The 14,444-nt window shown below is 47.4% G+C and overlaps 1 protein-coding gene across 1 annotated transcript in view; it reads left to right on the top strand.

Annotated features, from left to right (window-relative positions):
• Window positions 1-14,444, top strand: part of adgra2 (adhesion G protein-coupled receptor A2) — a gene marked incomplete at its 3' end in the record, with an annotated part of 33,944 nt that extends 19,500 nt beyond the window's left edge. Inside the window, exons 3-19 of the mRNA XM_080531282.1 lie at window positions 5,818-5,889; window positions 6,907-6,978; window positions 7,073-7,144; window positions 7,526-7,689; window positions 8,202-8,415; window positions 8,637-8,801; window positions 8,889-9,087; window positions 9,273-9,422; window positions 9,520-9,681; window positions 9,915-10,115; window positions 10,448-10,637; window positions 10,869-11,077; window positions 11,235-11,359; window positions 11,519-11,642; window positions 11,724-11,872; window positions 12,776-12,865; window positions 13,022-14,444. Coding sequence (XP_080387408.1) covers window positions 5,818-5,889; window positions 6,907-6,978; window positions 7,073-7,144; window positions 7,526-7,689; window positions 8,202-8,415; window positions 8,637-8,801; window positions 8,889-9,087; window positions 9,273-9,422; window positions 9,520-9,681; window positions 9,915-10,115; window positions 10,448-10,637; window positions 10,869-11,077; window positions 11,235-11,359; window positions 11,519-11,642; window positions 11,724-11,872; window positions 12,776-12,865; window positions 13,022-14,444 — 3,781 coding nt within the window. The remainder of the gene's footprint in view (window positions 1-5,817; window positions 5,890-6,906; window positions 6,979-7,072; window positions 7,145-7,525; window positions 7,690-8,201; window positions 8,416-8,636; window positions 8,802-8,888; window positions 9,088-9,272; window positions 9,423-9,519; window positions 9,682-9,914; window positions 10,116-10,447; window positions 10,638-10,868; window positions 11,078-11,234; window positions 11,360-11,518; window positions 11,643-11,723; window positions 11,873-12,775; window positions 12,866-13,021) is intronic.

The following is a 14,444-nucleotide window of genomic DNA, read 5'->3' as shown; positions in this document are numbered from 1 at the left end:
CCCTACCATCTAGAACCGGTTCCAGGCTGACTATGGCGTGCTACGGCAGTCTGATCTCACCAGTCCTCCGAGAATCAACCTGGACCTCTGGCTTGAGAAGCAGAGGGGGCCAGACACAAGACTCTCATTTCTCACTAAGCAAACAAATGACCGTTTGTGTTGTCGTTGTATGTTTTCCCGCACACACCATTGAATGGCCCCTGTGAGGGAGCGGTCACTTAATGAGTGTGCGTGACATGAGGGGTGGAGAGTGAGGAAGGGGTTAAGCTTGCTAGAGAGTGGAAACAGAAAGGGGGGGGGGGGGGGGGCAGTAAGGGTTGATAGACTCCAGATGTGTCTGTGAGATAAACTGAAGGAACGGGGAGTGTTTGTATTGCAAGCTTAACTCAATCGTGGCTCTAGGGTTTATTGAAACGACGAGCAAACCCTCTCATAAGCTCATTACTAAACAGAATGCTTCATATGCCAGTAGTTCTTGAACACACATTCAGCAAACTTGATATGATTTCAATGGCATTTTTCTCCTCAAGAGCCTGAGGTTTCTCCATGTTTCCTTCCCCCCACTTCCGTTCTCACTCCTTCTCTGCTTTGCATCCCCCCCCCCCCACCTCCACCCCTCCTCTCCTTACCCAGTTCGCTCTCTGTCTCCCTGACGGTTCTACCACCCCCCTCTTTCGCTCACTACTTGTCTACAAGCTGGAGTACGCCCACTGGGTGAATATTCACACATTGCTTGTAATTGTTATCCTTTTCATTGATATTTTCTATGAAAGACATTGTGTGCCAGACCGTTCCCTATGGTAAAGTTGGCCCACTCTCAACCCTGAATGAAGTATTTCCAAACGAATGTCTACTAACTTATTGGCAGAGCTTTGAGAGGAGGTGGCCTATTGCTGGCTTTGTTTTTGTCTGCTTTTAAAATAGATTTTTTTTTATAGATTTACTACATTTTCATATTTTCATTGCCTGTTTTTATTTGGTCACAGATCCTTCTGTTCATTTATTACTGTATAGATATGGAACACAGAAAGACCATTTTCAGGATTAATTTCTCATCCACATAATGATGATAGACCTATTATAGACCTAGAGGGATGATGTTCAAATTGACATACACTGTACATTGTGCTGAAGACTGATTGCAATCAAGAGAGCAGTCAAAGTGAGTATCGCCCCCTTTGTAATGGGGAGAGCTGTTCCAGAAATAAGAGTTTGAGTCAATAACAGTCCATGGTTCCAGAGTTTTCCTTGGCAGAATGGTCTCCAGAACCCCTTGCAGCAGACTGTAGAAACATATAATCAACCTAAGAAATGTTACACTTCAAATAAAAGTATACATGGCTATTTCTGTATATCCTTCTCCCAACGAGCGGGCAGTCGGTACCACAGTTTAAATCACTGCCAGTGATGGCCAGAGCTGTGGGCCTTATTCATTCAGGTTTGTGCATAGTGGCAGTGCATGGTTGTCCATTCCCACTGTTGAAAATGTGTACTTCCTTTTGAGTTACACCAACTCAGATACAGTATTATGAGTATATTTCAGGTAGATCACTATTCAAGAAAGGATCTTAAATCACCTGGAAGATTTAGCTCCTTCACTGCATGTCCACCTGGGGGATGTGTGTGAGCCAGTGACCTCGTTTGATTGTATTTCCAAGGTTAATCATAGGCTTGTTTATCATTTGTCAGCAGGTCATTATCGATGTGAAAGAATAGGCTGTCAGTGGTTCCGAGCTACAGCTCAGGGGAATCAGCATGGCCAAAGTAACTGGTTTCCAGATGCACACCAGCAAACGTAGATTAGGGATCCAATCTGAGGGGAACCAGAAAAAGAAAATAAAGAAAATAATCTGTGGAAGGGGCAGGAAAGCAGGAAATTAGTAGAAAAACAAGAGCTCGGCAGATCCTGGTTTCCTGTTTTGGGGGGAAGGCAGGAGCAGGTTTGGGGGCTGTGTTACAGAGCCCCCATTGTGAGCAAGTGTGTTGAGGAGTGTAGGGGGGAAGGGGGGTCTGGGGGGCCATTACACAGGGCCGATTCTGTCTGAGTCCCCCAACCCCACCTGCCCCTCCCTACAGGGGAAAAGCAGCTAGTAAAAAAAAGAGAAAAAGGAAACTGTAAAAATAAACGAGCAAGGGCCTGTGCTGGAGACGCCAGCGAGACAGGAAATGACACGCAGCACAAAAATGGTCTCCACTGACCTCTGTCGGGACCGAGGTGCCAGTTAACTGCTCAAAGCCCTTCTCGTTCTTCTCTCTCTCTCTCTCTCTCTCTCTCTCTCTCTCTCTCTCTCTCTCTCTCTCTCTCTCTCTCTCTCTCTCTCTCTCTCTCTCTCTCTCTCTCACACACACACAACCCAAATAAACACTTGTTACATTGTGAAGGGTGATTCCCTGTGTTGTGTGGCATCTTGCAGATGGACAAAGGTACAATCTAGAATATGGGGAATGGAATGCTTTCTCTCTACCCCAAAAAAAAAAAAACTTCCCTAATGGAGTGAAACAGGAAATTCTTGATTCCAGTCTGCCGATAATGAGTGGCCGTTCCCTGGCTTCAGTCATTCTCCCAGCGCTCCCCAGGGCCACGGCCTGAACAATGTCACTGGAGCACTCCAGCCTCTGCCTCTGTGCTCCTGATAATGGAGCACTCCAGGGTTGGAGCGCTTTAGAGCCGTCGTCTTAATTATGACCCTCTAGCTGCCCTGCAAGCATGTCACTCCTCTCCCGCTTGGGCCCCAGGTGCTTGTGCCCTGTCCCGTCCCAGACAGAAATGACTCTTCAGAGCAGCGGAGGACCAGCCCCATTGATCAGGAGAAGACTGAGGGAAGAAATCGAGTCTTAAATGGCAGCCCCTGGTGTTAGGCCCAGCTGAAGCAGACAATGGCTGGTTTAGAGTGGTTGCAGGCTAGACACTGTCAAAGCCTAATCATGTGGTGTAGAGGAGAAAGGGTCCAGTTGGTAGACTGTAATTGTCATTAACATCGCCTAAGTTGTAGACACAAGGCCTCTGATATGTGTCATAATGCATGGATATAAAGTAACCTTTTTATTTCCATTATGTTCATGCAGCAAATAAGGAGGTGGTAAGTAGTATATACTGTAAGGACGTGAAATGACTCAGCAGCAGTACTTACAACACTTATTCAACAGTAATGTTTATGACATTGCAAACTCACTGAAGACCTACAGTAGGACTACAATTCCATGCTAGCAAGGTGACATGTATGCAAATGAGGCTTCTTGAATTCCTTAGGTCATTTCGTATCGTCTTCTTCTTCGGTGACAGCTGCTGTCATCAGTGTCAGGGCCATTGAGCTGTGAAGCCAATGCCTGGGAGGGTGATGCCTCAGAGGGCAGAGGGCCTGGGTGTGTGGCCTGCTGGGGCTGGGGCCGGGGCTGAGGCTGGGGCTGTAGGCTCTGTTGACTCTGGTGCTCCTCCACATTCCCCAGCTTAGTGATAAGAGAGTCTATCGGAGTGTTGGACTGTTGATATTCATAGGGCTAAAGCACACACTCTGCACTGTTGCTTCAAGGACTGTGTATGAAAGAGCAGATTGTGGGAAGTTCAGACATGTGGGGGCATATGTAACTTGATTTAGTAGCTATTTGAAAACTGCTGTTGACACATTGGGAATCGCGTTCACTTTTGAGCCTGGACGTGTGCGGGGGCTTTAGACCACAGTGCCTGTGTTTGTATGCAGCACATAGTGTGTGTTTCTTTGGCTTAGTGTCTTTGTGAAGCTTTGGCACAAGGGAGTGTCAGTCGTTGTGGAGTGTCTATGTTGAGTAATGTTAATATGTGTGTCTCTGTGGCACAGTGGAAGAATGTGTGTTTGCTCTTGGGTGCACAGATTTTGTCTATGAGGCACCATTTCTTATGGATGCACAACCTGTCTATACTGCTTTTGAATGACTGTGTGTGTGTGTGTGTGTGTGTGTGTGTGTGTGTGTGTGTGTGTGCCTGCATGCGTGCATGCATGCGTGCGTGCGTGTGTGCGTGTGCGTGCGTGTGTATGTGCGCATACTTGTGTGTGCCAACCTGCGTGTGTGTGTCTGGAACAGTATGTGTGTCTGAGACAATTATCAGCAGGAGGAAGTCGTGGGCAGTGCCCCTCTTTTCATCACTACACTAATGAGCCCCGAGACACGCCAGCCCGGAAACAGAAGCATTGTTCTTCCCTCCCTGATCAACAGCCCTACTACGGCTACTGACACACACACACACACACACACACACACACACACACACACACACACACTATGCAGGTTGAGATATTGACTCACCACCCACAAGCACAAATACTGTACATAGGCTTCTGTTATTTGCACATTCACACAGACTTCCCCCACCCTCTCTCTCACCCTCACTCTCTCCTTCTCTCTTGCCATGCATACTGTACATTGAATACTGTTTGCAGGTCAGCATTGCAGTGCATACCAAACAGATATGACAAGGTAGCGTTTTTCTGTGAGTCTGTTGTTCAGGGTAAACTTCAACCTCTATAAAGAGCTCTGAACTTGTTGCAAAGTATTCTGTCAGTGGGTCTGGCATGTGCTGAAAGAGCTGGTCTGCTCTGCCCAAGGCTGCCTTCTCTCAGACGGACACATCAGCCCTCAGGCCTCTGGTCCACAGCCAGATCACTTCAGCTCCATCATTATGATCTGTCTCTGATATATAATCCTGATTTGATTTATGGCCTTGACCAAAATGGATCCTGACCAACAAAGGCCAGATCTTACTATATTCCAGCCATGTTGTGCCCTCATATTTACTGGAAACCATTTTCAGGATGATCTTTCTCTGATTTGATGAAAATAGCTCTCATCTCCTGGACGGAGGACGAGAGTGGGGAAGGAGATGTCTGAGGTTTTAGGGACTCTCATTTTAAACAGTGTGAGGCGGTGTGGTTAGGAAAATATATCTACGATAATGCATTGTGGTATCGTGGACTGAAAAGTCCTGAAAGGTCCTGCCTACCACAATGGCATGCTGGGAAGGATTGGAATGGGGAAAAAATATGCCTGCCTAAATGTTGGTGTTGATGTCTGCGAGCTCCTGTAAGGAAATCCTCCTCTGTGGCTGTTCCTCTGGGAGCAGGCATTTTTCATGCTGTTGGAACAAGGATCACATTCCCAACACACGTCAGCCGTGTCCTGCCTATAACCATTTGTCTGATGACCCCCACCAGCCTTTCTATTCCCACCTGGCCAATAAAAAACCTTCTTGGAGTCTCAGAGGTTAATTTTCAGGCAGGTTGGCCAATGGAGAGGAGCATGTTGCTGAGTGGTTTAACACATGGGAATGGGCAAGGCAAGGGAAGAGGGTGGAGGGAAATGTGGTGGGTAGTATGAAAGTACATCTTCAAAGGTAGTTAAAGAAATTAATATTTATGGTTTGGCAATAGCTAGAGTAACTTTATCGTAGGAAGAGTGGTTTTCAAACGAGTACCAAAAGAGTAGCACTCCTTGCTAGCGAGCTTGGATTCCACCAATATTTTCTTTGGTCAAGTATTTGCATCTTTGCTTGAGCCAAGCCCAGGTGGCTGTTGGGGTAAGATTTCCAAGCCACCCCAAGGCAGAAATACCCCGCTGTTTTTTCTGGTGGGGCCATGTTTGGGGCATATGTATCCACTCCCAGTTATTATAAAGAGCACTTTCCTAGTACAGAAATGCTGAAATGGGCTGAATCTTGTACTGTGGTCAACTACTGTATTTACTGTTCATATTTACTGAAATTCGACAAATTAAACAAGTAGTTTAAGGCCTGAGCTTTTGAGTTTCTTCTCTGACCTCTAGTCTAATGTCTGTCTTTCTCCACAGGGACCTCAGGAGCAATCTGATCAGCACCATCATTCCTGGAGCTTTTCACACTTTGTCTGAGCTTCGAAAGCTGTAAGTGAATAATCCTTTAGAATCATGAAAAATGCGTATTCTCTTTATAAAATTGCTTGACTGTAGTCTTATTATTATAATGCAGCAATGTATTGTATAGTCGCCATTTTTTTCACATAAACATATTGTCATCATGCCAGTTAATGACAGATGTCCTGCTAAGCTATCTATGAGACAGCACTCTCAGTGCCACCACACAGGCCTGGGTTCCCTAAGCCTAGTGTTTTAGCTATGTTGCCGATCTCTGTGGGGGCCTGGGATGACATGTCTGGTGCCCCACTCCGCCGCCATGGAAACCTCAGGGCCGTGTGGAGGCTCCTCACATGTTATTTGATGTGACAGGGCAGCAGTTTGCGACCGGTCGTTGCTCACTCATTGTGTTTTTGGTCCGTGAGGTCTGGTCACGTCGCGGTCGCCTCTGGTCCTCTGTGCTGCACTGCGTGACTGTCTTTTTCCCTCCCTGCTTGTGTTTTCCCTGCAAGGTCTGGGGCTTTTCAAAACAAACAGGGAGAGATAAACACACGCTCTGGACAGCTCTCTACTGGGTTGTGTCAGAGGGGCATTAGGGCAGGGACCTCTTTGACAGTATCCTTACATGCAAACAGAGCATGCCTGGGCCTTAAAGTGCTTTTACTCCTTCTTTGGTGATAAGCCTCTACAGGGATCTGTATGGCCTAATGATAAGGCTAATTGACAGGCGACCAGAGTATTGCATAGTCAGTTGTGTGGCTTTTTACTTTCTTAAGTTTTGCTCTGGATAGCTAAATTAATGGAAACTACTGGGAAAGGTGCAGTCCAAGCCGCTTACGTCACTGTAAACAAATCACAATAACAAGCAGAAGTCTATTTTAGCTTTTTGGCAAATGTGCTGTAGTAGCCTTTTTTTGTCTTTTCCAATGAGATCACCAAAATAAAACAGATTTTCCCAATCTGCAACTAAATACGAAACAAATGTATGTCGATGACCACCAAAATTACAAATGTTCAATGTTATACCCCTATTTTTATCTTTCCTAGCGATCTGTCCAACAACCGCATTGGCTGCTTGACTCCAGACATGTTCCAGGGACTGACCAACCTCACCAAACTGTAAGGCACAAAGCAAGTCCAATAACAAAAAACACATCACAGTGTTGGTCTACACCTACTGGATTGATTGTTACATTGTGTATCTGTCTATTAGGAACCTATCTGGAAACATCTTATCTACCTTGGACCCAGGAGTCTTCCAGGAGCTCCCTTCTCTCAAGCTGGTGTGAGTACTGGTCACTGCCCCTCTCTCACAGCTCTTTCTCAAACATACCTCTAATACTCTAAGTATTAGAATATCACTGAAATCACTTTTTAAATGTTTGCTTCAGACAGTGTTTATATGAAGGCAAACCAGGCAATGTGAGCACAGTATTCTCCCTACACAAAGGCTTAGTGAGGCTTTGACTCGTAAAAAAACTGCAATGGACACCCTTTTGTCACATCTGACATGTTAATCCTATAATGGACCACCCGAGAATATACTCTTAAATATATCATCTTAAATGTTGTGCAACATGTGCCATTAGAGTGAAAGTGTACAACCTCCTCAGAATTATCTCCCATGATAAATTATGTTGTAAAACCTCCCCCCTGTTTTAATCAGGAACTTCAACTCTGACTTCCTGTCATGTGACTGTGGGCTGCGCTGGGTGCCAGGGTTCTTCCGCACTAGTTCTGCTCGGCTGGGGGATGAGACCCTCTGTGCCTATCCCAGAAATCTCCATGGAAAGCCCCTTCGTGGACTGAGGGAAAGTCAGCTGAGCTGTGGTCAGTGTCTGATAATAAACTAAATCCATTATGAATGAGATGGTTCACCACTATCGCTCCTCAGATACTACGAAAGCTTCAGTATGTGAATGACAGACAGTGTCTTCTCAAAATGTCCCAAAATGTGCGTACGTTTTTAGATGTCCCAAGTATGTTAGTTGCATATACAATATATATAGTGTAAGAGACTCAATTGAAAAAGAAAAGACCAATGTTTGATTGTGTTGTGTCTTCTGATCTACTCTGTTCCTACCAGGACGTTTAAGTTCTTCTCCTTGGCTTCTTCACTCAGTGGGCTGTATTTCCAAGTGCATCTCACTGTGTTTGCCTGTGTCTACTGTGGTTTTCCTCTATGAATTTGTGCTGTCTGCATCCAATATTCCTAAAACAGCAGACTCATAATGGCTTCCTCGAAAACATTTAGCTGAGGTTGAGTAATGAAAGAGAACCAGAAATAACCCAGAGTTATTTGATTTGGTCTCATCTGCCTTTCCTCTCTGTGTGTCCCTCAGACGGGCCTCTGGAGCTGCACACCCTGTCCCTCCTGCCCTCCCAACGCCAGGTGGTCTTCAAAGGGGACAGGCTGCCCTTCCACTGCACTGCTGCCCTGGTGGACAAAATCACTGCACTGCACTGGCGCCACAATGGTCAGCTGGTGGCCTCTGACCTTGAGCTGGGCGTCCAACTGGAGAGCAGTGTGGTACATGACTGCACCTTCATCACCAGGTACTGCATCACTAAGTTGCACGTTTTCTCTACTCTCATTGTCCCTCTCACCCTACGCCTGTTCTTTATATCAGCTGTGGTATATATGTATGTTTATTCCACATATCAAATGTGTTTATGATTTATGGTGATTTATGAGGCCAATATTTGGTTCATATAAATTGATGAAAATTGATGCGGTGTATGTGGTGATAGCAGTGTCTACTGTCTCCTTTTTGCAGTGAGCTCATCCTGTTCAATGTGCATGTGGAGGCCAGCGGAGAGTGGGAATGTGTGGTAGCCACTGGGCGGGGCAACACCTCCCGCAGTGTTGAGATAGTAGTGCTGGAGAACAGCGCCTCCTTCTGTCCAGAGGAGAGAGTAACCAACAACCGGGGGGAGTTCAGGTAAGGAGGAAAGCTCAAAATAACCACAAAAGTAACTGTCTCTTTGCTTGAATGCCCTTCATCATCCTACTTTGGCGTTGTTCCTAGGTGGCCGAGGACACTGGCAGGTATCACATCCTATCAGTACTGTCTCCAGCTGCGTTACCCATCCCTGTCAATGGGGGGCGGTGTAGAGCAGAAGAAGGCATCGCGCTACTGTGATCGCACAGGGAAATGGGAGGAAGGAGACTACTCTAAATGTCTCTACACCAACGACATTACACGTGTCCTCCACACCTTCATCCTGGTAAGAGCCAGTCATAGCAGGGGCTTATTGTGCTGTCCCAAGTTTGTTTACTCCACTGCCTCACCAACTTCAAACCAAATACTGTGCTTAGTATTAAACACATAAACAGTTTCCTGAAAGTTCAAATGTAACCTTACATCCAGCACTTACTAACAAGGTACTTTTCTCTCTCACTCTTTTTCCAGATGCCCATGAATGCCACTAATGCAGTCACTCTGGCACATCAGGTGCGCACGTACACCCTGGAGGCAGCAGGTTTCAGTGACACAGTGGATGTGCTCTACGTGGCCCAGATGATGGAGAAATTCATGGAATATGTCCGACAACTTCGAGAGGTGTGATGACTCTGCTCTGTAAAGGATGAGACTGTTATAAATGTATAGCGGTGCATGTCGCTTTTATTCATATTTTCCTTGTTTGTGCGTGTGTCAGCTGTCTGAGGTGCTGGTGGAGATGGGCAGTAACCTGATGCAGGTGGATGATCAGATCCTGGCTCACGCCCAGAGAGAAGAGAGGGCCTGCAGCTCCATAGTCCACTCTCTGGAGACCTTGGCCTGGCCTCAGCTCCACAGTCATAACCAGGACCTCTCCATGGTAGGACAAAAACTCATACTGTACTGTACCCTCAATACCGTTAACATACTAATAAGAGGTACTAGACTTCCGTGCTCCTCAATTTCAATCTATTGCCCTCTATCATGAGAATTGTTATGGATTTAATTAATCTATGTCCTATATGTATATAGGCTTCTGTAGCCATAACAGTATAGGAAGAGAGGAAGTTATAGCTTTCAGCTAACTTATTTCCAACTGATATTTTTACAAAGATCTCCAGGAACATTGTGATGGAGGCCCATCTCATCCGACCTGCCCACTTCACTGGCATGAGCTGCACGGCCTACCAACGGCGTGAGAGCTTAGTGGCCAGTCTGGGCATGGAGGGGGCAGAGCCCACCCACGAGCAGCAGCTCCGCTTCCGCTGCACTACAGGCACCCATAACACCTCCCTCAACTCCTTCCCACTGAAGGTGAGCAGTGTCTCCTTCACCCACACCTAAGCATTACCTACAGTACAACCAGACATGGCACAAGGAGCAGGGTTGACATACAGCACTGTAGATACTGTAGCATAATGTCAGCATGAAGCTGATATATGTATTAAATCCTGCTGAGATGAAACAAGTATAATATCAACGTTTATTTATTTATTTTTATTTCACATTTTGTTTCAAATTCCATATGACCAAATATCTTTGAAAACTGAAATCTTTGAAAACAAAAAGAGTGAGTTTCTCCTTCTCTCTCTCTCTCTCTCTCTCTCTCTCTCTCTCTCTCTCTCTCTCTCTCTCTCTCTCTCCAGAATTATTTGGCCCTGGCATCTGTGTCTCTCCCTGCCACGTTGTTCCCTCCGGATGCCCCCTCAGACTGTAAGCTCCAGTTTGTAGCATTCCGTACAGGACGGTTCTTTCCCTTCACTGGGAACTCCAGCAGTCCTGGAGAGCACACCCGCCGACGCAGCGTCAACACTCCTGTCATCTACGTGGGCCTAGGTATGGGAGCTGGCAGGCTGGCGCTGTGGAGGCACTCTTTCTACATGGACTGAATTGTTCGCTCCACCAACATAGCCGCAGATATTGTTTCATGTATAATGTTTACATAGTTCAATTCATTTTTCATAAACAAAGCAAACTGCTTTAAAAAAAAAAAGGAAAGAAAAGTGATCTGAAACTAAAATTGTCAGCCGGTGACAATGCTGATCATTTCCTTCTTTGCCTTGGCAGATGGGTGTAGCATGTGGAATCACTCAGAGCCCATCGTCGTGTCCCTGCGCCACTCGTCCCCGGGAAGTGACCCTGTGGCGGCCCACTGGAGCATGCAGGCCCTGGAGAAGCATGGGGGGTGGAGCCAGGAAGGCTGTCAGCTGGCCCACACTGACAGCACAGCCTCCACCCTGCGCTGCTCTCTGCTCAGCAACTACGCCGTGCTGCAGGTAGGGGAGGCGTGCCCTGTTCACTCACTCATGACAGATCTTGGCTGGATAACTTCACTGAAGGACTGTGTTCTTTTATCACTGTCCTCAATAACCTGTTTAAGACCAAGCCTGTTTGTACTTTTATTTCATTGCCTTTATTTGTTTTTCCTATAAGGTTCCTGATTTTCCAGACTCACTACCCATCTCAGGGAGGGTACTCCACCCTGTGGTCTACACTTGTACTGCAGTACTGCTCCTCTGCCTCTTCACAATCATCATAACACACATACTACACCACAGGTACAGTGTGTGTGTGTGTGTGTGTGTGTGTGTGTGTGTGTGTGTGTGTGCGTGTGTGTGTGTGTGTGTGTGTGTGTGTGCACGTTCATGTGTGTGTGTGCGTGTCGGTTTTATTTGAATTTGAGTCCTTCTAATACACTTTGTTTTCTTCGTCTGCAGCTCTATTCAAATATCCAGAAAGAGCTGGCATACATTACTCAATACCTGCTTCCACATTGCTATGACCACAGCCATTTATGCAGGGGGCATCACCCTGACCAGCTACCCGGTGGTGTGCCAAGCAGTAAGTTACTCCCCTCTCAGCCTGTTTTCTACTATGTAATGTGTGTGGGCTCTCTCTAAGATCTTCTATGATTTGTGGCAGGTGGGCATCGCTCTCCACTACTCCTCCTTGTCGACTCTGCTATGGATTGGGGTTAGTGCCAGAGTCATCTACAAAGAGGCTGTCTGGAGAATGCCACGGCAACCAGATGGAGAGTCTCCTGTTCCACCTACTCAGCGGCCAATGCTCAGGTCAGTGATGTCATAAGGGTGAGACAGACCTCGCCAGAACACTCTGTGAAACAGGTTTTTGATTGAGATGGATGAGAGAATTCTTTAAATGACTGGATTCATGTAAATGGACACCCAGACTGTGTCATATCAAAGACCACCATTGTGTGCAACAACCAAAGACCTTCTGTTTTTAGAGAACCTTGGAGGGAGCGAATGCTGCTAAGGCACAAAGGAGCTGTAGTGACAGATGCACAGAGCCCAGAGTGGGCTAGGAGTAGAATGTATGAGCAAAGGATAACAGAGGTTGAGGAGAACATCATAAATCTGGGCAGGGTGATACAGGGGGCACACTGTCCCTCATTAATGCCCCTCCCCCCCCTCCCCCCAATCTGCCCTGTTACTCCTCTAGTTGTGATCATGCACTGTACTGTTGACCTCTGTCACCCACATTCCAATTTAGGGTAGCCCTCCATGACACCTGACCCTAGGATAAATCCCCCCCCCCCACACACACACACACACACACACACACACACACACACACACACACACACACACACACACACACACACACATACAGTACATTCCCTGTATGTGGCCTTTTGCCCTTTGTTACACTGTCTCAGCTCAGAGAGGTAGCCCAACAAACAGCTCTGTTTAGATCACTGACAGCTATCTGCTGGGCCTTGGAATCACAGAAGCTTTGAATAGTTTCACATCCTAGCCTAAAACTACACAGATTACAAGAAATTGGACATCTTATTTGTCATGCACTCAAACATGTTTCATTGTTTTGACTGCATGACAAATCTCTCTTGTTACAATGCTACAGTAGTTTGCTTAGTGAGTTTCATTCTCAGTAACTTCCTTTTTGGTGTTTGGTCCCTCTAGTCTGATGGCGTGTGTCTGTCTTGATTTCAGGTTCTATCTGATAGCTGGTGGCGTTCCTCTGATCATATGTGGGATCACTGCAGCTGTCAACGTCAATAACTATGGGGACAATAGTCCTTAGTAAGTTCTGTTCATTTTACCCACTGGCACATTGACCCTTGACATTGTATCTTTTGATTTAGAGCTGAATTGGACATGTATGCTAGATATTTGAATAGACAGAGGTATGCTTGTATTGCTATGACCTTACTGACTTTTTTATTGCCTTTTTTATAGCTGCTGGCTGCTATGGAGGCCTAGTTTGGGAGCCTTCTTTGTCCCAGCAGGCTTGGTGGTGTTGGTGACTTGGATCTATTTTCTGTGCACTGTGTTCCGCTTGAGGCACCGGGTTTCCAAAGAGTGCACAGGATCCTCCCTGTCCGCCCCTCTGCCTGAAAGCCAACCAGCTCTGAGTGGAAGCACTAGTGTCCTGTCAACAGACTCTGTGGTGGGCACCATGCACGCAGTAATGGCTCCAGAGGACCAGTACTCCCTGAAGGTGCAGTTCCTGGTGCTGGTAGCCACCCATTTCCTGTTCCTGGCTCTGTGGGGCTGTGTAGCCATGGCCATGTGGTTTACAGGGCAGAGGAGTCTGTTGTTCAGCTGTTTCTATGGAGTGGCTGCCATAGTGTTGGGAGTCTTTTTAGTGGTGCACCACTGCTTCCGACGCATGGATGTGCAGGCATCCTGGCTGAGCTGTTGCCCAGGGTATCGCCGCTCCCAGCCAATGGCAGCCTACACACACACCTGCACCACTGGAAGTGGGGTGCAGACCACTTCTGAACAGGGATCTCAACTTTTCATCGGCTGCCATCCTCCAGGCGATCCTCACAACTCCTCATCGGCCAGGTCGTCCTCCACCCCCAGTGGGATCAGTATTGTGGGCCCTGGGCCCTGCAAGCTCACCAACCTGCTGCAGGTGGCACAAGACAATACCAACAATACTACACGTGCCCCTGCAGGCACCAACACCAGCACTAGTACTGACAACAACACTAAGCCAGCAAACAATCTGCTGCCCACGATAAGCTCTGCAGCCCCTGTGCAGCCCCCTCAGAGGAGGAAGGTCAGTGGCAGAACTAAGCAAGGGAGCAGCCAGTATCACCACCGGGGTGAAGGCAGAGGTCATTACCGTCTGAAAGCCCTGAGGACTGGTGGCGGAGGGGGCAGTATGGGAGCACTAGGACCCACAGGTATAGAGCATCACAACTCTGCCCATCCAAGTCACAAACAGGCCACTAGTGAGAATGGCAGCCTCCACCACAGCCACTCAGAGAGCCAGGCCAGCCCGCTAACTAATGGGAGGCGTGTAGGGGAGGTGGTGGCCACCAGTCCTTCTGAGGGTAGTGATGGGGGTAGTAGTGGCAGCCGTAAGCCCTTTCCCTTGCTCCCATCTGTTGCCAGCAGGATGGCTATGCAAGGTGCTCAGAGGCGAAGTGCCAGCCGAGACAATCTGAAATTGGCAGCGGCTGCTGAGCGGGATGCCAAGCGCTGCTCCTACCCCCTCAACTGCGTCACCACCACTGTGCCAGGGACCGCCCCTAATGGCACAGTGAAAGGACCTGTGCTGGAGCTGGAGCATGACACAAGCGGCACTGACCAATCCCAGAACTCTGTGGGGATGAAAAGTGGCATGTGGAAGAGTGAAACTACAGTGTGA

Source organism: Nansenia antarctica (genome assembly GCF_963989245.1).
Source record: "Nansenia antarctica genome assembly, chromosome: 5".
Lineage (NCBI taxonomy): Eukaryota > Metazoa > Chordata > Actinopteri > Argentiniformes > Microstomatidae > Nansenia > Nansenia antarctica.
The sequence above is the reverse complement of the archived record's forward strand: the minus strand, read 5'-3'. Positions and strand labels throughout refer to the sequence as shown.